This window comes from Coregonus clupeaformis, chromosome 33 (assembly GCF_020615455.1).
Source record: "Coregonus clupeaformis isolate EN_2021a chromosome 33, ASM2061545v1, whole genome shotgun sequence".
NCBI classification, from domain to species: domain Eukaryota; kingdom Metazoa; phylum Chordata; class Actinopteri; order Salmoniformes; family Salmonidae; genus Coregonus; species Coregonus clupeaformis.
Genome location: NC_059224.1, coordinates 16453061 through 16480940, shown reverse-complemented (window position 1 = coordinate 16480940; position 27880 = coordinate 16453061). Strand labels below are relative to the sequence as shown.

Here is a 27880-nt window from a genome sequence, read left to right as displayed (position 1 = left end):
ATGGAACAGAAAGCCAAGATGACATCACTCTCCTCTAGTGACGTCACTTTAGTTAAGTGTCTATTGGCAGTGAGATGATCAAATAATTTCTCATGAGACCCCAGAGTATTCCCAGTCACAACAGTGAAGATTTTGTCCATCCTCGACCCTATAGAGATACAGGAAATGTCTGAGGTAAACTAGAAAGGTTTGTCAGATCTTTAAGCCCTGCTCACTCTGATCAACCCACAAGTATTCACTTCAGTGGATGAACCCTCAGTCTATTCCATGATAACCACTTTTAACATGGTTTCATGGATATTGATTACCTTGAAGGGAACACCCTGCTTGACAGTAGATAACCGTTTCAAAAGGCCCTAGGACACCTATTTATTGTGCAACATATTATATTAATGTTACATTTATATCAGTACTTACTTTTTGGATAGTCCTGCTGCAACAGAAAGGAAAGTTTAGTTCCCATTTAAAAGATAATAGAAAATACTGTGTTAATTGTTGGGGGAAAATATTCATTTCAAAAGTCCAACATAATTGCGATAAGCAGACTGTTATGTTTCATTCATCATAATGTCTATGAGTTATGAGGTAACTCTATTAGTTATTAAACATCAACATAATGCCTAGAAGAAAACAGTCATAGATGGAGCCTTTATGCCAACCTGTTTAGGTTGGCTTGTAATCGCAGAGTTCTTGGGACCTGGAGGGCGTTTGTCAACTCCAGTGTTGATGTTAGCATCGTTAACAGCATCTAAAAAAACAATAGCAAAAACCAGCAGTGAGTGAGGACTGAATGACAATGCATTGCCTAAACAAAGTGTCAAAATGAATCCCCATATGCTGACTGTACCTTCAGGTGGATGTGAAGCAGCGGGCGGGATCTGTCTGGTCTTCTCTGGAGCAGCAGGCTTACTTGTCTAGAAAGGAGAGGTTGTTACTCATTGATCCAAAACAATGACCAATAAATAATAATTTATTCAAATACTAGTTTTAAATTACTACTATTATTAAAGACAATTGCACATTCCCTAATAAAATATTTTTGGTGTGAAATCTCTGCTGATGCATGTGTATTGTATTTAATAGTAAGTTGTTTACTGACAAGAATAAGGATGAACTACCTTTGGCTGTATTTCTGGCCTGTCCAGAATCTTTCTAATTGCTTCTTCATTGCGTGGACACTCCAGTAGTCCTTTGCTCTCATGGAAGAGACAGTCCACTGTGAGTATTACATCACCTCTGGTCACTAGTCTGCTACTGTCAGGTACAGTGTAGTCTGAGTTGAAGGTGTGATGCAGCACTACCAGAATGACAGGTTTACCAGCTGTCGAAAGAGAAACAAAATGTCAACATCAACGATAGAACTGGATTAGTACAGTACAGTGACAATTGCTAAATATAGTGTGACAAGCATAAATTACTGTTGCAGAGGAATATCATTTCGATGAAAATATAGTGCTGAACTTATAGGGGCAATGTGTAGTTGCTACATCCCCTTTTGGACTTACAAATTAATTATATATACCCATTGATTCTTGAAGAATATACAGTAACTTATAAATACCGTAGATGAACTGTCATACTCCATCAGAACACAAAATATACGCTTGTTTTACTCCAATGTTTGTAAACAATGTACAAGTAAACAATCACTGTATAGCCTGTAAACATGGTTAAAGCTATAATTGTATATCATGGATGGTCAGTTCTTGCGTCCCTAGCTCGATCTATGAATTTGAGACTGGTTACATTTCTCCAGCCCCATTCCTTCAGCTTTTTGGTGGGGGGACCACTTTGTTATTGTTATAACTGCGGAAGATATAAGGAAGATTGTAATTGCATCAGATTTGTGTGTGCATTGAATCTAAATGACATCCTGACTGAATTACCTGGAATCTGCTGCAGTGCTGCTTCAATATCAGTCCCAGCACGAGAGATGATGGGACAGAAAGACAAGATGACATCACTCTGCTCTGGTGACATCACCTCAGTCAGACCTCTTTGTGTGGTGAGACGATGATTGAATTCCACATGAGACCTCAGAGTATTCCCAGCCACAACAGTGAAGAATTTCTCCATCCTCATCATATTTTTAGCATTCTTGGGGCCTGGGGGATGTTTGTTTCGGCTTGTTGTGGCGTCGTAAACTCCAGTGTCCTTGTTAGTAGTATCTAACCAACAAGGAAACGCAGCATTTAGCAGGGATTGGATGACAATGCATAGCCTAAATAAAGTGTCAAAATTAATCCCTTTAGATACCTGCAGGTGTTTGTGCTGCAGCTGGGAGAGGCTGGTTGTTCATCTCTGGAGCACTAGTCTTATTTTTCTAGGAAGGAAAGGTTGAGACTTTATTGGTCCAGAATATTCTACACGTTTTCCTATGTAAAAGTCCAATGTGAAGGCACATTGTCAAAGACTTTATCACCTATGGTATATCTGTTAATGATATAACTCCAATAGCCGACATCTACAGCACCTCTTAGAAAATGTTAATCATTAGCTGTAGCCTGTAACCTACCTCTTTAGTTTTGCTTTCATGTTCAACATTCTTGGGGCCTGGGGGATGGTTTCCATCTGCTCTTGTAAGGTTGTGAAATCCGGTGTCGTCATTAGTAGCATCTAAAAAAGAATAATTAGTAATCCGGAGTCTGTGTACCACTTGGTTTGCAAGTGAACAAGTTACAATACATAATCTGGAATGTATCATTAATTGAAGTGACCATTGAACAGCAGGAAATCTTACGGGTTGTAGCTTTAATGACAATGCAGAGCCTAAATAAAGTGTGAAAATGTATCCTCTAGATCCCTCAAACTCAACTCTGGACCTCGAAGCCAGTTCCACTGCGTTTTTTCATTGTTCCCCTCTAATCAGGGACCGATTTAGTCCTGGGACACCAGGTGGATGCAATTAATTATCAGGTAGAACAGAAAACCAACAGGCTCCGGACCTCGTAGGTTAAGAGTTGAATACCCCTGCAGATGGTGACTATACCTTCAGGTGTTGCAGCAGCTGGGGAGGGCTGACTAGTCTCTTCTGGAATAGTGGGCTTACTCGTCTAGAAAAAAAGGTGATTTACTGGTTCATAACATTCTTTAGAGAACATTGATGTGTTTTCATTCAGTATAGTTGAAATCTACCTCTGTAGTTTTGCTTTGAAGTTTTACATCCATGGGGACTGGAGGACGTTTGTTTTTGTCTTCTCTTGTACTATCTTGAACTCCAGTGTCTACATCTGCATGAAGCTGGTTTGGATCTTCACATGTTGAGTCTCTGGCCTCCTTGATGACAGCATCTAACAAACAAATATCCCCATGTCTCCATCAGTGCATGATCAGATGGCAGTTTGATTACGCGTCACTACTCATAATGCTTACCTTCAGATGCTTTAGCAGGAGCTGGAGAGGGCTGGTTGGTTGGTTCTGGAGTAGTACTACACCTTTTTGCCTGAAAAAGAGAGGTTGATATTTTTGGTAATTCAAAGACAAATTCACAGTAGGTTTGACATTAAGAACATCTCATAGAACAAGGCCATAGTATGTAATCTGTTGCACTTATTCCTACCTCTTCTGTTTTGCTTTGAAGTTCAACATCCTTGGCCCCTGGGGGAAGTTCATTTCTGTCTTCTCTTGCACTGTCCTGAATTTCAGGGTCTACATTTGCATTAGGTTGGCTTGGATCTTCGGCCTTGTTGATGATAGCATCTAACAAAAACAAATATCCCAATACTTCATAATAAGGCAATATGAAGGGAACACTGCTGCTACCTCAAACTCAAACCAAGGCACATGAATTGAGGAGCAAACTGAAGTAATTAGGAAAATCAGTAACTCTTGGAGGACGGTGAAAATTAATAAAGGTGCTTCTTTATTGTTAAAAGGCAAAACCAATGCATTTAGCCCTCTGCCACAAGGGTTTTAAATTTACAGACAGAATAATGGAGGGGCCTTTTATACATAACAAGATGGCTGGTGTGGTGATACTGATGGATTGTCAGCACTGATGGTTTGCTTACATAGCCGGTTAGGAGAACTAAAGTAGCAGGTTAGTAGAATTAATGTGGCAGGTTAGGAGAACTAACGTGGCAGGTTAGGATCATTAATGTAGCAGGTAGGAGAATGAGTTTAAGGTTAGGAAAAGGGTTAAGGTTACTATAAGCTCCACTCCGTTGATCTAAACTCAGCAAAAAAGAAACATCCCTTTTTCAGGACCCTGTCTTTCAAAGATAAATCAAAATAACTAAAACAGATCTTCATTGTAAAGGGTTTAAACACTGTTTCCCATGCTTGTTCAATTAACCATAAACAATTAATGAACATGCACCTGTGGAACGGTCGTTAAGACACTAACGGCTTACAGGCGGTAGGCAATTAAGGTCACAGTTATGAAAACTTAGGACACTAAAGAGGCCTTACAATGACTCTGAAAAACACCAAAAGAAAGATGCCCAGGGTCCCTGCTCATCTGCGTGAACGTGCCTTAGGCATGCTGCAAGGAGGCATGAGGACTGCAGATGTGGCCAGGGCAATAAATTGCAATGTTTGTACTGTGAGACGCCTAAGACAGCGCTACAGGGAGACAGGACGGACAGCTGATTGTCCTCGCAGTGGCAGACCACGTGTAACAACACCTGCACAGGATCGGTACATCCGAACATCACACCTGCGGGACTGGTACAGGATGGCAACAACAACTGCCCGAGTTACACCAGGAACGCACAATCCCTCCATCAGTGCTCAGACTGTCCGCAATAGGCTGAGAGAGGCTGGACTGAGGGCTCGTAGGCCTGTTGTAAGGCAGGTCCTCACCAGACATCACCGGCAACAACGTTGCCTATGGGCACAAACCCACCGTCGCTGGACCAGACAGGACTGGCAAAAAGGGCTCTTCACTGATGAGTCGCGGTTTTGTCTCACCAGGGGTGATGATCGGATTCGGGTTTATTGTCGAAGGAATGAGCGTTACACAGAGGCCTGTACTCTGGAGCAGGATCGATTTGGAGGTGGAGGGTCCGTCATGGTCTGGGGCGGTGTGTCACAGCATCATCAGACTGAGCTTGTTGTCATTCCAGGCAATCTCAACGCTGTGCGTTACAGGGAAGACATCCTCCTCCTTCATGTGGTACCTTTCCTGCAGGCTCATCTTGACATGACCCTCCAGCATGACAATGCCACCAGCCATACTGCTCGTTCTGTGCGTGATTTCCTGCAAGACAGGAATGTCAGTGTTCTGCCATGGCCAGTGAAGAACCCGGATCTCAATCGCATTGAGCACGTCTGGGACCTGTTGGATCGGAGGGTGAGGGCTAGGGCCATTCCCCACAGATATGTCAGGGAACTTGCAGGTGCCTTGGTGGAAGAGTGGGGTAACATCTCACAGCAAGAACTGGCAAATCTGGTGCAGTCCATGAGGAGATGCACTGCAGTACCTAATGCTTGTTTAAACAGTCACTGAGATTATGTTTGCTTATCAATGCAAAATAGGCTACATTGATGCATAGCATATAGATCAGATCAAGGAACCAAGCAAGCAAGCTTCATTACCTACACAACACTCCCCCACCGCTATGGAAGGGATGATACCGCACGTTACAATTTATATGTGGCTCAGAGCGCATCGATTGTCGGAGTGCATTACAAGGAGCCGCCCCCTTTTTGTGACGAAAAACGACATTTACAATACTGCGATACGCTCCGTAGTGTCAGTCTCTGTAGGGTATAAATCGGCCTTTAGGCTTCGCTAAAACGTTAGTTGTCAACAACTGTTATCCCCGACACGACAACTAGATGGAGCTGTACTGGTAGCCACAACCATACCAACTATCAGTCTCGACAAACCATCAGTATATAACACCGGGTTCAGTGACCTGTATAGAGATACAGGAAATGTCTGAGGTAAACTAGAAAGGTTTGTCAGATCTTTAAGCCCCGATCACTCTGATCAACCCACAAGTATTCACTTCAGTGGATGAACCCTCAGTCTACTCCATGATAACCACTTTTAACATGGTTTCATGGATATTGATTATCTTGAAGGGAACACCCTGCTTGACAGTAGGTAACCATTTCAAAAGGCCCTAGGGCACCTATTTATTGTGCAACATATTATATTAATGTTACATTTATATCAGTACTTACTTTTTGGATAGTCCTGCTGCAACAGAAAGGAAAGTTTAGTTCCCTTTTAAAAGATAATAGAAAATACTGTGTTAATTGTTGGGGGGAAAATATTCATTTCAAAAGTCCAACATAATTGCGATAAGCAGACTGTTATGTTTCATTCATCATAATGTCTATGAGTTATGAGGTAACTCTATTAGTTATTAAACATCAACATAATGCCTAGAAGAAAACAGTCATAGATGGAGCCTTTATGCCAACCTGTTTAGGTTGGCTTGTAATCGCAGAGTTCTTGGGACCTGGAGGGCGTTTGTCAACTCCAGTGTTGATGTTAGCATCGTTAACAGCATCTAAAAAAACAATAGCAAAAACCAGCAGTGAGTGAGGACTGAATGACAATGCATTGCCTAAACAAAGTGTCAAAATGAATCCCCATATGCTGACTGTACCTTCAGGTGGATGTGAAGCAGCGGGCGGGATCTGTCTGGTCTTCTCTGGAGCAGCAGGCTTACTTGTCTAGAAAGGAGAGGTTGTTACTCATTGATCCAAAACAATGACCAATAAATAATAATTTATTCAAATACTAGTTTTAAATTACTACTATTATTAAAGACAATTGCACATTCCCTAATAAAATATTTTTGGTGTGAAATCTCTGCTGATGCATGTGTATTTTATTTAATAGTAAGTTGTTTACTGACAAGAATAAGGATGAACTACCTTTGGCTGTATTTCTGGCCTGTCCAGAATCTTTCTAATTGCTTCTTCATTGCGTGGACACTCCAGTAGTCCTTTGCTCTCATGAAAGAGACAGTCCACTGTGAGTATTACATCACCTCTGGTCACTAGTCTGCTACTGTCAGGTACAGTGTAGTCTGAGTTGAAGGTGTGATGCAGCACTACCAGAATGACAGGTTTACCATCTGTCAAAAGAGAAAAAAAATATCAACATCAACGATAGAACTGGATTAGTACAGTACAGTGACAATTGCTAAATATAGTGTGACAAGCATAAATTACTGTTGCAGAGGAATATCATTTCGATGAAAATATAGTGCTGAACTTATAGGGGCAATGTGTAGTTGCTACATCCCCTTTTGGACTTACAAATTAATTATATATACCCATTGATTCTTGAAGAATATACAGTAACTTATAAATACCGTAGATGAACTGTCATACTCCATCAGAACACAAATTATACGCTTGTTTTACTCCAATGTTTGTAAACAATGTACAAGTAAACAATCACTGTATAGCCTGTAAACATGGTTAAAGCTATAATTATATATCATGGATGGTCAGTTCTTGCGTCCCTAGCTCGGTCTATGAATTTGAGACTGGTTACATTTCTCCAGCCCCATTCCTTCAGCTTTTTGGTGGGGGACCACTTTGTTATTGTTATAACTGCGGAAGATATAAGGAAGATTGTAATTGCATCAGATTTGTGTGTGCATTGAATATAAATGACATCCTGACTGAATTACCTGGAATCTGCTGCAGTGCTGCTTCAATATCAGTCCCAGCATGAGAGATGATGGGAAAGAAAGACAAGATGACATCACTCTGCTCTGGTGACATCACCTCAGTCAGACCTCTTTGTGTGGTGAGACGATGATTGAATTCCACATGAGACCCCAGAGTATTCCCAGCCAAAAAAGTGAAGAATTTCTCCACCCTCAACATATTTTTAGCATTCTTGTGGCCTGGGGGATGTTTGTTTCCGCTTGTTGTGGCGTCGTAAACTCCAGTGTCCTTGTTAGTAGTATCTAACCAACAAGGAAACGCAGCATTTAGCAGGGATTGGATGACAATGCATAGCCTAAATAAAGTGTCAAAATTAATCCCTTTAGATACCTGCAGGTGTTTGTGCTGCAGCTGGGAGAGGCTGGTTGTTCATCTCTGGAGCACTAGTCTTATTTTTCTAGGAAGGAAAGGTTGAGACTTTATTGGTCCAGAATATTCTACACGTTTTCCTATGTAAAAGTCCAATGTGAAGGCACATTGTCAAAGACTTTATCACCTATGGAAAATCTGTTAATGATATAACTCCAATAGCCGACATCTACAGCACCTCTTAGAAAATGTTAATCATTAGCTGTAGCCTGTAACCTACCTCTTTAGTTTTGCTTTCATGTTCAACATTCTTGGGGCCTGGGGGATGGTTTCCATCTGCTCTTGTAAGGTTGTGAAATCCGGTGTCGTCATTAGTAGCATCTAAAAAAGAATAATTAGTAATCCGGAGTCTGTGTACCACTTGGTTTGCAAGTGAACAAGTTACAATACATAATCTGGAATGTATCATTAATTGAAGTGACCATTGAACAGCAGGAAATCTTACGGGTTGTAGCTTTAATGACAATGCAGAGCCTAAATAAAGTGTGAAAATGTATCCTCTAGATCCCTCAAACTCAACTCTGGACCTCGAAGCCAGTTCCACTGCGTTTTTCATTGTTCCCCTCTAATCAGGGACCGATTTAGTCCTGGGACACCAGGTGGATGCAATTAATTATCAGGTAGAACAGAAAACCAACAGGCTCCGGACCTCGTAGGTTAAGAGTTGAATACCCCTGCAGATGGTGACTATACCTTCAGGTGTTGCAGCAGCTGGAGAGGGCTGACTAGTCTCTTCTGGAATAGTGGGCTTACTCGTCTAGAAAAAAAGGTGATTTACTGGTTCATAACATTCTTTAGAGAACATTGATGTGTTTTCATTCAGTATAGTTGAAATCTACCTCTGTAGTTTTGCTTTGAAGTTTTACATCCATGGGGACTGGAGGACGTTTGTTTTTGTCTTCTCTTGTACTATCTTGAACTCCAGTGTCTACATCTGCATGAAGCTGGTTTGGATCTTCACATGTTGAGTCTCTGGCCTCCTTGATGACAGCATCTAACAAACAAATATCCCCATGTCTCCATCAGTGCATGATCAGATGGCAGTTTGATTACGCGTCACTACTCATAATGCTTACCTTCAGATGCTTTAGCAGGAGCTGGAGAGGGCTGGTTGGTTGGTTCTGGAGTAGTACTACACCTTTTTGCCTGAAAAAGAGAGGTTGATATTTTTGGTAATTCAAAGACAAATTCACAGTAGGTTTGACATTAAGAACATCTCATAGAACAAGGCCATAGTATGTAATCTGTTGCACTTATTCCTACCTCTTCTGTTTTGCTTTGAAGTTCAACATCCTTGGCCCCTGGGGGAAGTTCATTTCTGTCTTCTCTTGCACTGTCCTGAATTTCAGGGTCTACATTTGCATTAGGTTGGCTTGGATCTTCGGCCTTGTTGATGATAGCATCTAACAAAAACAAATATCCCAATACTTCATAATAAGGCAATATGAAGGGAACACTGCTGCTACCTCAAACTCAAACCAAGGCACATGAATTGAGGAGCAAACTGAAGTAATTAGGAAAATCAGTAACTCTTGGAGGACGGTGAAAATTAATAAAGGTGCTTCTTTATTGTTAAAAGGCAAAACCAATGCATTTAGCCCTCTGCCACAAGGGTTTTAAATTTACAGACAGAATAATGGAGGGGCCTTTTATACATAACAAGATGGCTGGTGTGGTGATACTGATGGATTGTCAGCACTGATGGTTTGCTTACATAGCCGGTTAGGAGAACTAAAGTAGCAGGTTAGTAGAATTAATGTGGCAGGTTAGGAGAACTAACGTGGCAGGTTAGGATCATTAATGTAGCAGGTAGGAGAATGAGTTTAAGGTTAGGAAAAGGGTTAAGGTTACTATAAGCTCCACTCCGTTGATCTAAACTCAGCAAAAAAAGAAACATCCCTTTTTCAGGACCCTGTCTTTCAAAGATAAATCAAAATAACTAAAACAGATCTTCATTGTAAAGGGTTTAAACACTGTTTCCCATGCTTGTTCAATTAACCATAAACAATTAATGAACATGCACCTGTGGAACGGTCGTTAAGACACTAACGGCTTACAGGCGGTAGGCAATTAAGGTCACAGTTATGAAAACTTAGGACACTAAAGAGGCCTTTCAATGACTCTGAAAAACACCAAAAGAAAGATGCCCAGGGTCCCTGCTCATCTGCGTGAACGTGCCTTAGGCATGCTGCAAGGAGGCATGAGGACTGCAGATGTGGCCAGGGCAATAAATTGCAATGTTTGTACTGTGAGACGCCTAAGACAGCGCTACAGGGAGACAGGACGGACAGCTGATTGTCCTCGCAGTGGCAGACCACGTGTAACAACACCTGCACAGGATCGGTACATCCGAACATCACACCTGCGGGACTGGTACAGGATGGCAACAACAACTGCCCGAGTTACACCAGGAACGCACAATCCCTCCATCAGTGCTCAGACTGTCCGCAATAGGCTGAGAGAGGCTGGACTGAGGGCTCGTGAGGCCTGTTGTAAGGCAGGTCCTCACCAGACATCACCGGCAACAACGTTGCCTATGGGCACAAACCCACCGTCGCTGGACCAGACAGGACTGGCAAAAAGGGCTCTTCAATGATGAGTCGCGGTTTTGTCTCACCAGGGGTGATGATCGGATTCGGGTTTATTGTCGAAGGAATGAGCGTTACACAGAGGCCTGTACTCTGGAGCAGGATCGATTTGGAGGTGGAGGGTCCGTCATGGTCTGGGGCGGTGTGTCACAGCATCATCAGACTGAGCTTGTTGTCATTCCAGGCAATCTCAACGCTGTGCGTTACAGGGAAGACATCCTCCTCCTTCATGTGGTACCTTTCCTGCAGGCTCATCTTGACATGACCCTCCAGCATGACAATGCCACCAGCCATACTGCTCGTTCTGTGCGTGATTTCCTGCAAGACAGGAATGTCAGTGTTCTGCCATGGCCAGTGAAGAACCCGGATCTCAATCGCATTGAGCACGTCTGGGACCTGTTGGATCGGAGGGTGAGGGCTAGGGCCATTCCCCACAGATATGTCAGGGAACTTGCAGGTGCCTTGGTGGAAGAGTGGGGTAACATCTCACAGCAAGAACTGGCAAATCTGGTGCAGTCCATGAGGAGATGCACTGCAGTACCTAATGCTTGTTTAAACAGTCACTGAGATTATGTTTGCTTATCAATGCAAAATAGGCTACATTGATGCATAGCATATAGATCAGATCAAGGAACCAAGCAAGCAAGCTTCATTACCTACACAACACTCCCCCACCGCTATGGAAGGGATGATACCGCACGTTACAATTTATATGTGGCTCAGAGCGCATCGATTGTCGGAGTGCATTACAAGGAGCCGCCCCTTTTGTGACGAAAAACGACATTTACAATACTGCGATACGCTCCGTAGTGTCAGTCTCTGTAGGGTATAAATCGGCCTTTAGGCTTCGCTAAAACGTTAGTTGTCAACAACTGTTATCCCCGACACGACAACTAGATGGAGCTGTACTGGTAGCCACAACCATACCAACTATCAGTCTCGACAAACCATCAGTATATAACACCGGGTTCAGTGACCTGTATAGAGATACAGGAAATGTCTGAGGTAAACTAGAAAGGTTTGTCAGATCTTTAAGCCCCGATCACTCTGATCAACCCACAAGTATTCACTTCAGTGGATGAACCCTCAGTCTACTCCATGATAACCACTTTTAACATGGTTTCATGGATATTGATTATCTTGAAGGGAACACCCTGCTTGACAGTAGGTAACCATTTCAAAAGGCCCTAGGGCACCTATTTATTGTGCAACATATTATATTAATGTTACATTTATATCAGTACTTACTTTTTTGGATAGTCCTGCTGCAACAGAAAGGAAAGTTTAGTTCCCTTTTAAAAGATAATAGAAAATACTGTGTTAATTGTTGGGGGAAAATATTCATTTCAAAAGTCCAACATAATTGCGATAAGCAGACTGTTATGTTTCATTCATCATAATGTCTATGAGTTATGAGGTAACTCTATTAGTTATTAAACATCAACATAATGCCTAGAAGAAAACAGTCATAGATGGAGCCTTTATGCCAACCTGTTTAGGTTGGCTTGTAATCGCAGAGTTCTTGGGACCTGGAGGGCGTTTGTCAACTCCAGTGTTGATGTTAGCATCGTTAACAGCATCTAAAAAAACAATAGCAAAAACCAGCAGTGAGTGAGGACTGAATGACAATGCATTGCCTAAACAAAGTGTCAAAATGAATCCCCATATGCTGACTGTACCTTCAGGTGGATGTGAAGCAGCGGGCGGGATCTGTCTGGTCTTCTCTGGAGCAGCAGGCTTACTTGTCTAGAAAGGAGAGGTTGTTACTCATTGATCCAAAACAATGACCAATAAATAATAATTTATTCAAATACTAGTTTTAAATTACTACTATTATTAAAGACAATTGCACATTCCCTAATAAAATATTTTTGGTGTGAAATCTCTGCTGATGCATGTGTATTTTATTTAATAGTAAGTTGTTTACTGACAAGAATAAGGATGAACTACCTTTGGCTGTATTTCTGGCCTGTCCAGAATCTTTCTAATTGCTTCTTCATTGCGTGGACACTCCAGTAGTCCTTTGCTCTCATGAAAGAGACAGTCCACTGTGAGTATTACATCACCTCTGGTCACTAGTCTGCTACTGTCAGGTACAGTGTAGTCTGAGTTGAAGGTGTGATGCAGCACTACCAGAATGACAGGTTTACCATCTGTCAAAAGAGAAAAAAAATATCAACATCAACGATAGAACTGGATTAGTACAGTACAGTGACAATTGCTAAATATAGTGTGACAAGCATAAATTACTGTTGCAGAGGAATATCATTTCGATGAAAATATAGTGCTGAACTTATAGGGGCAATGTGTAGTTGCTACATCCCCTTTTGGACTTACAAATTAATTATATATACCCATTGATTCTTGAAGAATATACAGTAACTTATAAATACCGTAGATGAACTGTCATACTCCATCAGAACACAAATTATACGCTTGTTTTACTCCAATGTTTGTAAACAATGTACAAGTAAACAATCACTGTATAGCCTGTAAACATGGTTAAAGCTATAATTATATATCATGGATGGTCAGTTCTTGCGTCCCTAGCTCGGTCTATGAATTTGAGACTGGTTACATTTCTCCAGCCCCATTCCTTCAGCTTTTTGGTGGGGGGACCACTTTGTTATTGTTATAACTGCGGAAGATATAAGGAAGATTGTAATTGCATCAGATTTGTGTGTGCATTGAATATAAATGACATCCTGACTGAATTACCTGGAATCTGCTGCAGTGCTGCTTCAATATCAGTCCCAGCATGAGAGATGATGGGAAAGAAAGACAAGATGACATCACTCTGCTCTGGTGACATCACCTCAGTCAGACCTCTTTGTGTGGTGAGACGATGATTGAATTCCACATGAGACCCCAGAGTATTCCCAGCCAAAAAAGTGAAGAATTTCTCCATCCTCAACATATTTTTAGCATTCTTGTGGCCTGGGGGATGTTTGTTTCCGCTTGTTGTGGCGTCGTAAACTCCAGTGTCCTTGTTAGTAGTATCTAACCAACAAGGAAACGCAGCATTTAGCAGGGATTGGATGACAATGCATAGCCTAAATAAAGTGTCAAAATTAATCCCTTTAGATACCTGCAGGTGTTTGTGCTGCAGCTGGGAGAGGCTGGTTGTTCATCTCTGGAGCACTAGTCTTATTTTTCTAGGAAGGAAAGGTTGAGACTTTATTGGTCCAGAATATTCTACACGTTTTCCTATGTAAAAGTCCAATGTGAAGGCACATTGTCAAAGACTTTATCACCTATGGAAAATCTGTTAATGATATAACTCAATAGCCGACATCTACAGCACCTCTTAGAAAATGTTAATCATTAGCTGTAGCCTGTAACCTACCTCTTTAGTTTTGCTTTCATGTTCAACATTCTTGGGGCCTGGGGATGGTTTCCATCTGCTCTTGTAAGGTTGTGAAATCCGGTGTCGTCATTAGTAGCATCTAAAAAAGAATAATTAGTAATCCGGAGTCTGTGTACCACTTGGTTTGCAAGTGAACAAGTTACAATACATAATCTGGAATGTATCATTAATTGAAGTGACCATTGAACAGCAGGAAATCTTACGGGTTGTAGCTTTAATGACAATGCAGAGCCTAAATAAAGTGTGAAAATGTATCCTCTAGATCCCTCAAACTCAACTCTGGACCTCGAAGCCAGTTCCACTGCGTTTTTTCATTGTTCCCCTCTAATCAGGGACCGATTTAGTCCTGGGACACCAGGTGGATGCAATTAATTATCAGGTAGAACAGAAAACCAACAGGCTCCGGACCTCGTAGGTTAAGAGTTGAATACCCCCTGCAGATGGTGACTATACCTTCAGGTGTTGCAGCAGCTGGGGAGGGCTGACTAGTCTCTTCTGGAATAGTGGGCTTACTCGTCTAGAAAAAAAGGTGATTTACTGGTTCATAACATTCTTTAGAGAACATTGATGTGTTTTCATTCAGTATAGTTGAAATCTACCTCTGTAGTTTTGCTTTGAAGTTTTACATCCATGGGGACTGGAGGACGTTTGTTTTTGTCTTCTCTTGTACTATCTTGAACTCCAGTGTCTACATCTGCATGAAGCTGGTTTGGATCTTCACATGTTGAGTCTCTGGCCTCCTTGATGACAGCATCTAACAAACAAATATCCCCATGTCTCCATCAGTGCATGATCAGATGGCAGTTTGATTACGCGTCACTACTCATAATGCTTACCTTCAGATGCTTTAGCAGGAGCTGGAGAGGGCTGGTTGGTTGGTTCTGGAGTAGTACTACACCTTTTTGCCTGAAAAAGAGAGGTTGATATTTTTGGTAATTCAAAGACAAATTCACAGTAGGTTTGACATTAAGAACATCTCATAGAACAAGGCCATAGTATGTAATCTGTTGCACTTATTCCTACCTCTTCTGTTTTGCTTTGAAGTTCAACATCCTTGGCCCCTGGGGGAAGTTCATTTCTGTCTTCTCTTGCACTGTCCTGAATTTCAGGGTCTACATTTGCATTAGGTTGGCTTGGATCTTCGGCCTTGTTGATGATAGCATCTAACAAAAACAAATATCCCAATACTTCATAATAAGGCAATATGAAGGGAACACTGCTGCTACCTCAAACTCAAACCAAGGCACATGAATTGAGGAGCAAACCGAAGTAATTAGGAAAATCAGTAACTCTTGGAGGACGGTGAAAATTAATAAAGGTGCTTCTTTATTGTTAAAAGGCAAAACCAATGCATTTAGCCCTCTGCCACAAGGGTTTTAAATTTACAGACAGAATAATGGAGGGGCCTTTTATACATAACAAGATGGCTGGTGTGGTGATACTGATGGATTGTCAGCACTGATGGTTTGCTTACATAGCCGGTTAGGAGAACTAAAGTAGCAGGTTAGTAGAATTAATGTGGCAGGTTAGGAGAACTAACGTGGCAGGTTAGGATCATTAATGTAGCAGGTAGGAGAATGAGTTTAAGGTTAGGAAAAGGGTTAAGGTTACTATAAGCTCCACTCCGTTGATCTAAACTCAGCAAAAAAAGAAACATCCCTTTTTCAGGACCCTGTCTTTCAAAGATAAATCAAAATAACTTCACAGATCTTCATTGTAAAGGGTTTAAACACTGTTTCCCATGCTTGTTCAATTAACCATAAACAATTAATGAACATGCACCTGTGGATCGGTCGTTAAGACACTAACGGCTTACAGGCGGTAGGCAATTAAGGTCACAGTTATGAAAACTTAGGACACTAAAGAGGCCTTTCAATGACTCTGAAAAACACCAAAAGAAAGATGCCCAGGGTCCCTGCTCATCTGCGTGAACGTGCCTTAGGCATGCTGCAAGGAGGCATGAGGACTGCAGATGTGGCCAGGGCAATAAATTGCAATGTTTGTACTGTGAGACGCCTAAGACAGCGCTACAGGGAGACAGGACGGACAGCTGATTGTCCTCGCAGTGGCAGACCACGTGTAACAACACCTGCACAGGATCGGTACATCCGAACATCACACCTGCGGGACTGGTACAGGATGGCAACAACAACTGCCCGAGTTACACCAGGAACGCACAATCCCTCCATCAGTGCTCAGACTGTCCGCAATAGGCTGAGAGAGGCTGGACTGAGGGCTCGTAGGCCTGTTGTAAGGCAGGTCCTCACCAGACATCACCGGCAACAACGTTGCCTATGGGCACAAACCCACCGTCGCTGGACCAGACAGGACTGGCAAAAAGGGCTCTTCACTGATGAGTCGCGGTTTTGTCTCACCAGGGGTGATGATCGGATTCGGGTTTATTGTCGAAGGAATGAGCGTTACACAGAGGCCTGTACTCTGGAGCAGGATCGATTTGGAGGTGGAGGGTCCGTCATGGTCTGGGGCGGTGTGTCACAGCATCATCAGACTGAGCTTGTTGTCATTCCAGGCAATCTCAACGCTGTGCGTTACAGGGAAGACATCCTCCTCCTTCATGTGGTACCTTTCCTGCAGGCTCATCTTGACATGACCCTCCAGCATGACAATGCCACCAGCCATACTGCTCGTTCTGTGCGTGATTTCCTGCAAGACAGGAATGTCAGTGTTCTGCCATGGCCAGTGAAGAACCCGGATCTCAATCGCATTGAGCACGTCTGGGACCTGTTGGATCGGAGGGTGAGGGCTAGGGCCATTCCCCACAGATATGTCAGGGAACTTGCAGGTGCCTTGGTGGAAGAGTGGGGTAACATCTCACAGCAAGAACTGGCAAATCTGGTGCAGTCCATGAGGAGATGCACTGCAGTACCTAATGCTTGTTTAAACAGTCACTGAGATTATGTTTGCTTATCAATGCAAAATAGGCTACATTGATGCATAGCATATAGATCAGATCAAGGAACCAAGCAAGCAAGCTTCATTACCTACACAACACTCCCCCACCGCTATGGAAGGGATGATACCGCACGTTACAATTTATATGTGGCTCAGAGCGCATCGATTGTCGGAGTGCATTACAAGGAGCCGCCCCTTTTGTGACGAAAACGACATTTACAATACTGCGATACGCTCCGTAGTGTCAGTCTCTGTAGGGTATAAATCGGCCTTTAGGCTTCGCTAAAACGTTAGTTGTCAACAACTGTTATCCCCGACACGACAACTAGATGGAGCTGTACTGGTAGCCACAACCATACCAACTATCAGTCTCGACAAACCATCAGTATATAACACCGGGTTCAGTGACCAATCGCATTGGGAATACAAAACAAAACATGGTGTTATGATATCTGCTAGATGAATTATCCTAACCTGCTATGCAGGTGCGGGCTTAGTGATTTGGAGGCCCCATGCAATTTTTATGGGATTTATAGTAAAGACATAATTTAACTGTAAAAATGTATTACCTTTTATTGTGCCATGAACAAAACCAGTCATTATGTTTTCATTGGATTGCCAAAAAAATCACTTCAAAAAGTAGGTTACTTTCGCACGTTCATCCAAAATAATTCCAGCACCGGCAACTTTCCTTCAATTCGCAAGTGCTGAAATTATCACTGAAAAAAGCATCCGAGCGAGCGAAACAGCGCCCCTCTGTCTTACTATATGTAGCCCATGTATCTGATGCGGTCTGACCAAAAAGAGTATGACATGCCATAATCTTTTTGACCAGACAGCATCAGATACATAGGCTACAAATACATGTCCTCTGCCTCGACAACAACGGCAGTGTTATCAGCAGCATCTGTCTTTTTACTAAAGAAATGCGTATTGCATCCACCTAGAGCAGCGTTGGGCAACTTTGATGGGGGTGGGGGCCACAACAAATCTGAACTCATCATGAACAATTATTTGATGAAACATTGAATTTGGCCTTACTGCTATTATCCCTTAGAAACGCATTGAATAAAAGATTCATACATGGACAAACAGATCAGTCAAAAATGTAATGATAAGTAAGTATGTTTAGAAGTGTCCTATATCTCAAACATATATGAAAGCTCTGAATTTATATATTTTTTTACCGTGGAATTACCCTGTCTCTGGGCTCGTCCCATCGTGTCCTCTGCCTTGACGGTGATAGCAGTATTATCAGAGGCACCTTTCTTTCAACTAAATTGTTTAATACAGTGGGGGAAAAAAGTATTTAGTCAGCCACCAATTGTGCAATTCTCCCACTTAAAAAGATGAGAGAGGCCTGTCATTTTCATCATAGGTACACGTCAACTATGACAGACAAATTGAGGAAAAAAAATCCAGAAAATCACATTGTAGGATTTTTAATGAATTTATTTGCAAATTATGGTAGAAAATAAGTATTTGGTCACCTACAAACAAGCAAGATTTCTGGCTCTCACAGACCTGTAACTTCTTCTTTAAGAGGCTCCTCTGTCCTCCACTCGTTACCTGTATTAATGGCACCTGTTTGAACTTATCAGTATAAAAGACACCTGTCCACAACCTCAAACAGTCACACTCCAAACTCCACTATGGCCAAGACCAAAGAGCTGTCAAAGGACACCAGAAACAAAATTGTAAACCTGCACAAGGCTGGGAAGACTGAATCTGCAATAGGTAAGCAGCTTGGTCTGAAGAAATCAACTGTGGGAGCAATTATTAGGAAATGGAAGACATACAAGACCACTGATAATCTCCCTCGATCTGGGGCTCCACGCAAGATCTCACCCCGTGGGGTCAAAATGATCACAAGAACGGTGAGCAAAAATCCCAGAACCACACGGGGGGACCTAGTGAATGACCTGCAGAGAGCTGGGACCAAAGTAACAAAGCCTACCATCGGTAACACACTATGCCGCCAGGGACTCAAATCCTGCAGTGCCAGACGTGTCCCCCTGCTTAAGCCAGTACATGTCCAGGCCCATCTGAAGTTTGCTAGAGTGCATTTGGATGATCCAGAAGAGGATTGGGAGAATGTCATATGGTCAGATGAAACCAAAATATAACTTTTTGGTTAAAAACTCAACTCGTCGTGTTTGGAGGACAAAGAATGCTGAGTTGCATCCAAAGAACACCATACCTACTGTGAAGCATGGGGGTGGAAACATCATGCTTTGGGGCTGTTTTTCTGCAAAGGGACCAGGACGACTGATCCGTGTAAAGGAAAGAATGAATGGGGCCATGTATCGTGAGATTTTGAGTGAAAACCTCCTTCCATCAGCAAGGGCATTGAAGATGAAACGTGGCTGGGTCTTTCAGCATGACAATGATCCCAAACACATCGCCCGGGCAACGAAGGAGTGGCTTCGTAAGAAGCATTTCAAGGTCCCGGAGTGGCCTAGCCAGTCTCCAGATCTCAACCCCATAGAACATCTTTGGAGGGAGTTGAAAGTCCGTGTTGCCCAGCGACAGCCCCAAAACATCACTGCTCTAGAGGAGATCTGCATGGAGGAATGGGCCAAAATACCAGCAACAGTGTGTGAAAACCTTGTGAAGACTTACAGAAAACGTTTGACCTGTGTCATTGCCAACAAAGGGTATATAACAAAGTATTGAGAAACTTTTGTTATTGACCAAATACTTATTTTCCACCATAATTTGCAAATAAATTCATAAAAAAATCCTAAAATGTGATTTTCTGGATTTTTTTTCTCATTTTGTCTGTCATAGTTGACGTGTACCTATGATGAAAATTACAGGCCTCTCTCATCTTTTTAAGTGGGAGAACTTGCACAATTGGTGGCTGACTAAATAATTTTTTCCCCCACTGTATATGTCATCTTTATTTTTATTTTCTCTGCCCCGCTCTTCTGAAAGCGCCTCATCAGAGTTTTTGCTGCAGCTTACTTTCAATGAAAGTCACGTTTGCAATCATATCGTGTGAAACAATGCACGGGCAGGTAGCACGTTCATGGCTAGAATAGATTGTATTTTAGCTATCCCTAACCCTTTTCCTAACCTTAACCTAATGTTCAATTCTCCTAACTTGCTGTGTACGGTCTCCTAACCTGCTACGAAAAGTAAAATCTGACGTTTGTTAAAGAAAATATTTAAAAAATATGCTCAGCTCATGAGGCCCCTTGATGATGTGAGGCCTGAGGCAGTTGCCTCTTCTGCCTAATGCTAAGTCTGCCACTGCTGCCACGTTAGTTCTCCTAACCTGCTACTTTAGTCATTATAACCTACTATGTAAATAAACCACCAGTGCCTACAAACCATTAGTATCACCACATCGGCCAAACATTTCTAAATAGGATATAAAATCCTCCATTAATCCATCTGTACATTTCTGATGAAGGCTATGTGCTGAAAGAGTAAAGAAACACTTATCAACTTCCACTGTCCTCCAAGAGTTGCTGAATTTCCTCTTTGCTTTAATAAGGTTAGATTGTGAAGGTGTCCCATGCATAGTAATTTTGCTTACCTTGGGGTGCATCTGCATCTGCAGGTGGCAGCCAGTTTACCTTGGAAAGATAAATCCATAGGTCTACTTTAAGTGCTGGTTCGAAACATTATTCAAAGTAAACATTTTTCTGATTATTATTAATGATAGATTTATATTAGACATATTCTTTACCTTGTTGCTCATATTTCAATTTTAGCTGACGCTGCAGAGCCTCACAATGATCATCTGATCTTCAATGTAATACGAAAACAGATGCGTGAGAACACAAGCAAGACGCTCAAATTACAGTTTGGCCTATACAGTGTGAACATCAAGGTGCATACTGCAGTTCTAAATGCTGTCAATGTCAATGAGCCCACAAAGATAGACAAACCAATAACAATTTTAACATTGCATTTATAAAAAGAGATTCAATGAAAGAACAAACCTGGTTTGAACCGTTTCTGTCGCAGCATCTACTTTCAGTCTTGAAATATTCTCTGAAGTCACTGAATTCTTATAATAAGAAAGTGAAACTGAAAGGGTCAGTAGGGTGTAACTGCCCCCCTCCCCGAAAGAACAAACCTGGTTTGAACCGTTTCTGTCGCAGCATCTACTTTCAGTCTTGAAATATTCTCTGAACTCGCTGAATTCTTATAATAGGAAAGTGAAACTGAAAGGGTCAGTAGGGTGTAACTGCCTACTGACCATTAAAAATAGGGACTTTACATCAAATCTCCTCATAGTGCGGAAATTAATGGTGACATGTTGATATGACATGTTTTACAGAGGATTTGTTAATGTGTTTGATATTACGTGTTACATAGGATTTTGAGGATGAGGACATTCCACTTATTTCTGTCACTGGTGGGTGCCAGAGAGTCTGTGTGCCAAGAAGGCTGGGGGGCCACTGACGTCCCCCCATATTTTATTTAAATCATGAAAATAAGGCAACTAGACTTAGCTTTTAAGTATTACTTAGTAAAGAATTTCTAAATAAAATGGATTTTGACACACTTGTGTGAAGCTCTATGCCATAATCTTCTACCGGGGGCCAGTTACCCCATTTATTTTTATAGTTTATTCGCCTAAGCATGACCTTCATCCACATACCAATTTTTTTCAAAACCTTGCTTTTTTGTGTCAGGAATTAGACATTGTTCTTAGGGGGGCGCTAGTTACCTCCTAGGACCCTATATCACGTGGATTTACATTAAACTAACCCAGCAGACTCCTATAAAAATTATGTCCTTACTGCTTCTAATAAAACAGATTGTTTTATATTGATGTATTGCATATTGCTGTGTACACCGTAACTCCCATGGTGACAAAAAAAACTACTTAATTTAGTCATTGACCTTACAATGTCATTGCCTTGCATTAAGAGCAACCCTGTTATGAGGGTTGAGCCTTGTAAGAAACAAAATAACTGATATATCAACATTTGACTCATTTATTGAATGATTTCACAGGTGTCTGACACTCTTCATGTGCATGTGTAAACAAGTTGCTTTCAAATAACTGATACTAGTGAAAATTGTAAATGTAAATATTGTAGAGTATTTGTGCCCATCAATTTCTCCCTAATGTCTCAATGTCACAAAATATACATATCAAATTCCTTCATTTCAGTTGATATAATTTAGATTCAGTCGATGTGGTGCTCGATGAAACATGTCATTGTCAGGATAGTGTGTACAACTGCTGTCACGTCTACTCCCGCTCCACCGCACCGGCGCTCAACGTTGCCGATCTACTAACCACCGGTCCTGGCAACCCACATTATGCAGACCTGGCAACCATCATTGCACACACCAGCTCCCCACCATTAAGCACACCTGGACTTCATCACCACCCTGATTACTATACCTTCATATAGCCCTCAGTAAGCCTCAGTCAGTATTGGTTTTGGTTACTTTCAGTAGTGATTATAATGATTAAACTCACCTTCTACATCTGTTTCCTGACTCCTTGCATATTCCTTACAACTGCAGTCCACGCTGTAGTGTAAACCAGTGGAGGCTGCTGAGGGGAGGACGGCTCCTAATAATGGCTGGAATGGAGTCAATGGAATGGTATCAACCGCATGGAAACCCATTGTTTGATGTGTTTGATTCCATTTCGTTGACTCCATTCCAGCCATTATTAAGAGCCGTCCTCCTCTCAGCAGCATCCACTGGTGTAAACTATTTGTATAATCCAGTGTCAGTCATCTTGATTCAAAAGGCTAGTGTTTATGTCATTGTCAGTGGAACAGCAACACCAACAGGCACAACAGCTGAGCAGCAGATTCTTCTGCAAAGAGATGGTAACATATGTGAATGTTTGTATGGAAAACAATGACAATGTATAGCTCTTGTGTCAACAATAAGTATACACCAGTATTCAACTCTATCGCCATCATGTGGAATACAAGTGAAATGGCTTACCTTTGGTTGCATGTTAAACGTCTTCTGAATCTTTTTGACTGCTTTTCATTGCGAGGACACTCCAGTAGTACTCCCTGGCTCTCATGGAAGAGACAGTTCACTGTGAGTATTACATCACCTCTGGTCACTAGTCTGCTACTGTCAGATACAACACACTCTGGATCGAAGGAGTGATGCAGCACTACCAGAATGACAGGTTTACCAGCTGTCGAGAGAGAGAGGGGGACAGACAGGAACAAGAAATCATTCAGGAAATCAGATCATTGTAATTTACTTAGGTACAGACAGAGTAGAATTTTTGGGGTAAAGTGTGTAGTACATGTGGTTTGAAAGGAGTGTAGGTTGCAGTAGGTTGCTGTACATGTGGTTTGAAAGGAGTGTAAAATGTGATATATCCCTGCTGTTGGGTTCAGATCCTTCAATTGCCCTTTAAGTAAGTATCAGCTCCTTAAATCTAGAGCAAGCATTCATATTGATTACCTGGAATCTGCTGCAGTGCTGCTTCAATATCAGTCCCAGCACGAGAGACGATGGAAAAGAAAGCCAGGATGACATCACTCTCCTCCTTCATCACTTCAGTTAAACCTCTTCCTGTAGTGAGACACCCTGTAAAGTCCTCATGAGACGTCCCAGTATTCCCAGTCGTTACAGTAAAGAATTTCACCTCTACAGAGATAAAGGACATTTATTAGAGCAGTGCTTATACTGTATCACGTATTACAGCTGATCACATTGTACACAAAACTATGATGTTAATGTCATCTCATCTCTTTCCCAGAAACACAAGTGTTCTCTCACCTTGGACCTCTATGCAACATCCTCTCCAGAATCGCTTGCTTGTGTTTTGTGTCTCCTGAGGAGAGTGTCAAGCACTGTATCAACCTCAAATATGTGCCTCTGTTTTATGCAATAGGCACATTTGTTATTTACTTAATATATAACATAAACCATTGGGGAATATGGAGCAATCTAAAATGTTCACTTTCGTGTAACTATAATAATAATTAGTAGCCTACAGTAGAATAAGATAAATGTAAGCCTACATATCCCATTATATTTACCATGTCGCTCATATTTCTTTTTGCTTAGTTGGGGGTTGTTTTCAATGATGTTGCAGAGCAGGATGTCGAGTAGGAAATTATTTATCACCCCGCCCTAATCTATGGATTACCCCTGCCCTGTCAATAAAATACAAATACACGTCAGTGCAATACCCTCCTTCATATCTCAACCGTTTGTAGCAGGCTGCAGGAATAAATAAATAAATGTTGCAGTAAAACTACAGTAGTCAGCAGACATTTTAGCCAAAGTGTCAGCAGGTCAAAACCAGTGGAAAATAAATACCAAACTCTATGTTGCTTTAATAACCCTAGTCGATCTTCTGTCAGTGTCACTTGAATCCAAGCAGAAAAACCAACCAGTCAATTGCAACATCGGGTTTGGATAAAGAGAACCATATATATACAGTGGGGAAAAAAGTATTTAGTCAGCCACCAATTGTGCAAGTTCTCCCACTTAAAAAGATGAGAGAGGCCTGTAATTTTCATCATAGGTACACGTCAACTATGACAGACAAAATGAGAAAAAAAATCCAGAAAATCACATTGTAGGATTTTTAATGAATTTATTTGCAAATTATGGTGGAAAATAAGTATTTGGTCAATAATAAAAGTTTCTCAATACTTTGTTATATACCCTTTGTTGGCAATGACACAGGTCAAACGTTTTCTGTAAATCTTCACAAGGTTTTCACACACTGTTGCTGGTATTTTGGCCCATTCCTCCATGCAGATCTCCTCTAGAGCAGTGATGTTTTGGGGCTGTCGCTGGGCAACACGGACTTTCAACTCCCTCCAAAGATTTTCTATGGGGTTGAGATCTGGAGACTGGCTAGGCCACTCCAGGACCTTGAAATGCTTCTTACGAAGCCACTCCTTCGTTGCCGGGCGGTGTGTTTGGGATCATTGTCATGCTGAAAGACCCAGCCACATTTCATCTTCAATGCCCTTGCTGATGGAAGGTTTTCACTCAAAATCTCACGATACATGGCCCCATTCATTCTTTCCTCTACACGGATCAGTCGTCCTGGTCCCTTTGCAGAAAAACAGCCCCAAAGCATGATGTTTCCACCCCCATGCTTCACAGTAGGTATGGTGTTCTTTGGATGCAACTCAGCATTCTTTGTCCTCCAAACACGACGAGTTGAGTTTTTACCAAAAAGTTATATTTTGGTTTCATCTGACCATATGACATTCTCCCAATCCTCTTCTGGATCATCCAAATGCACTCTAGCAAACTTCAGACAGGCCTGGACATGTACTGGCTTAAGCAGGGGGGACATGTCTGGCACTGCAGGATTTGAGTCCCTGGCGGCGTAGTGTGTTACTGATGGTAGGCTTTGTTACTTTGGTCCCAGCTCTCTGCAGGTCATTCACTAGGTCCCCCCGTGTGGTTCTGGGATTTTTGCTCACCGTTCTTGTGATCATTTTGACCCCACGGGGTGAGATCTTGCGTGGAGCCCCAGATCGAGGGAGATTATCAGTGGTCTTGTATGTCTTCCATTTCCTAATAATTGCTCCCACAGTTGATTTCTTCAAACCAAGCTGCTTACCTATTGCAGATTCAGTCTTCCCAGCCTGGTGCAGGTCTACAATTTTGTTTCTGGTGTCCTTTGACAGCTCTTTGGTCTTGGCCATAGTGGAGTTTGGAGTGTGACTGTTTGAGGTTGTGGACAGGTGTCTTTTATACTGATAACAAGTTCAAACAGGTGCCATTAATACAGGTAACGAGTGGAGGACAGAGGAGCCTCTTAAAGAAGAAGTTACAGATTTGTGAGAGCCAGAAATCTTGCTTGTTTGTAGGTGACCAAATACTTATTTTCCACCATAATTTGCAAATAAATTCATAAAAAATCCTACAATGTGATTTTCTGGAGAAAAAAAATCTCAATTTGTCTGTCATAGTTGACGTGTACCTATGATGAAAATTACAGGCCTCTCTCATCTTTTTAAGTGGGAGAACTTGCACAATTGGTGGCTGACTAAATACTTTTTTTCCCCACTGTATATTTCACAGCGGTTTAGATGGTACAATGATTCTCTACACTATATTTGCTTGTTTTGTCACATAAACTGAAATTAGGCGAACTATAAACATTTTAGCAACCAGGAAATGGAAGAAAGATTTCTGCATAGTGCATCTTTAAGTACCTTTGAACGGGGTATGGTGGTAGGTGCCAGGCGCTCCGGTTTGTGTCAAGAACTGCATTCTGGATTTTTCACACTCAAAAGTTTCCTGTGTGTACCAAGAATGGTGCACCAGCCAAAAGACATCCAACCAACTTGACACAACCGTGGGAAGCATTGGAGTCAACATGGGCCAGTATCCCTGTGGAACACTTTCAACAACTTGTAGGGTCCATGCCCCAACAAATTGAGGCTGTTCTGAGGGCAACAGGTGTGAAGACTGATGACTGGACAACCTTAGCTCCATTAATGAGTAGTCCATAATGTAATAGCTGCCAATAATTAAATAGCTTTTTTGTCATTTAAAATGTAATAACGAGTCTCCTAGCAATAGCTAGAGAGTGATAGAGAGAGATAGATGGAAGGTGTAGTACCTCTAACACTCTGGTCCACACCAGTTTCCTGGCCAGCATCACAGTGATGAAGATAGCCGGGTGGTAGTCCACCGTGATGAGGGCCAAGAGGGGCAGGCCTGAGAGACCTAGACGGGGGGACGTAGTGCGGTTAATGTGTGTGTTTGAGTTGCAGTGTGACTTGGCTACAGGAGTAGGCCTAGGTGTCTGTAGCCTGGTCCCAGATGTGTGCTCTTGCCAACTCCATTGCTGTCATTGTCAAGCCAAACATTTGGCATCCCCATGAGTGACAAGGAGTTGGCATGATGGCACAATCAGACTGGGAGTCAGGCTAAGGTCTGCAGCAGCGAGGAGTGTGTGTGAGAGAGAGTGTGTGGAAGAGCCTGTTGTGTCGAGAACAGAACAGTGGAAGATATCTGTCCTCCTCCTCTTTGTTGCCATACCTTCTTGCCCCTCAGGGGAAATATTTCAGATAAGGTCAATAATCTCTACTCTGTGTTGGTCACGTCACTGATTTATTTGACAAGCTTAACCTCCTATGTTAGAGCAGTGATTCCCAACTCCAGTCCGAGTACCCCCAACAGCACATATTTTTGTTGAAGCCCCGGACAAGCACACCTGATTCAACTTGTCAACTGATCATCAAGCCTTCAATGTGTTGAATTAAGTGAGTTTGTCTGGGGCTACAACAAAAATGTGTGCTGTTGGGGAGACTTGAGAACTGGAGTTGGGAAACATTGTGTTAGAGAAGATGGGAGAGAAGATTAAAGGCAGGTAGTTATGGTTGTTATGGTTTGTGCTCTAATGAACACAACCCAGCTTCAATAAAGAACATGTTCAAATCAATAGAGGGCAGCATCAACAGGGTTGAGTTCAGGTGGATGACAATGTACACGTTGAGTGTTTGTGTGTGTGTGTGAGTGAATGAATTCATGAATGAACGGACAGTGGAGGAGCATCCTAGACTGGAAGCCTGGCTGGACAGAATGTAAAGTTTGTGGGAACAGTACACACACACAGCCTCTCCATTGAGTGGATACAACACAGAGTTAGTGAGAGCCACACAATGGACACAACCACAAAACAAAGCAAGGTAGCTAGCACTATACCTTGATTACTGAATGAGCGGGGAAGGGATGGAAAGGTGCCACCACTGTCACACTCCACTTAGTAGAGCAAATTAAATCAGCCTGGTCTCATAGTCTAGATGTAACATAGTAAACGTTGTTGAGGACATCTCATTTCAAGGATCAGGCAGAGCTTATTATCCAGTTAATAAGAGTGTATTCAAACAATTGCAAGGGAGATTACACTCAGGATAAATTGGAAAGGAAACTCAAAGTTACAGTCACACACAGTCATTATATACTTCTTCTTACACAAAGAGCTGCTTGCCTCTCCTAAAGGGGAGGCAAGCTTACATGAGAGATAATGGGTACTTGGCTCCACTTCCTTAAAGCATTGTACAGA

General features: G+C 42.0%; 1 protein-coding gene across 1 annotated transcript in view; it reads right to left on the bottom strand.

Moving 5' to 3' along the window:
- LOC121548895 overlaps positions 1-20656 on the bottom strand; it is a 53899-nt gene extending 33243 nt beyond the window's left edge. Inside the window, exons 1-19 of the mRNA XM_045210164.1 lie at positions 20576-20656; positions 13687-13753; positions 13317-13598; positions 12549-12751; positions 12278-12344; positions 7602-7883; positions 6835-7037; positions 6564-6630; positions 6376-6464; positions 6133-6148; positions 3560-3699; positions 3373-3442; positions 3136-3290; positions 2990-3053; positions 2516-2616; positions 2257-2323; positions 1887-2168; positions 1119-1321; positions 848-914 (exon numbers count right to left, since the gene is read on the bottom strand). Of these exons, the coding sequence (XP_045066099.1) occupies positions 848-914; positions 1119-1321; positions 1887-2168; positions 2257-2323; positions 2516-2616; positions 2990-3053; positions 3136-3290; positions 3373-3442; positions 3560-3699; positions 6133-6148; positions 6376-6464; positions 6564-6630; positions 6835-7037; positions 7602-7883; positions 12278-12344; positions 12549-12751; positions 13317-13598; positions 13687-13753; positions 20576-20587 (2437 nt within the window). The 5' untranslated portion in view covers positions 20588-20656. The remainder of the gene's footprint in view (positions 1-847; positions 915-1118; positions 1322-1886; positions 2169-2256; positions 2324-2515; positions 2617-2989; positions 3054-3135; positions 3291-3372; positions 3443-3559; positions 3700-6132; positions 6149-6375; positions 6465-6563; positions 6631-6834; positions 7038-7601; positions 7884-12277; positions 12345-12548; positions 12752-13316; positions 13599-13686; positions 13754-20575) is intronic.
- Between the last annotated feature and the right edge of the window lie 7224 nt (positions 20657-27880).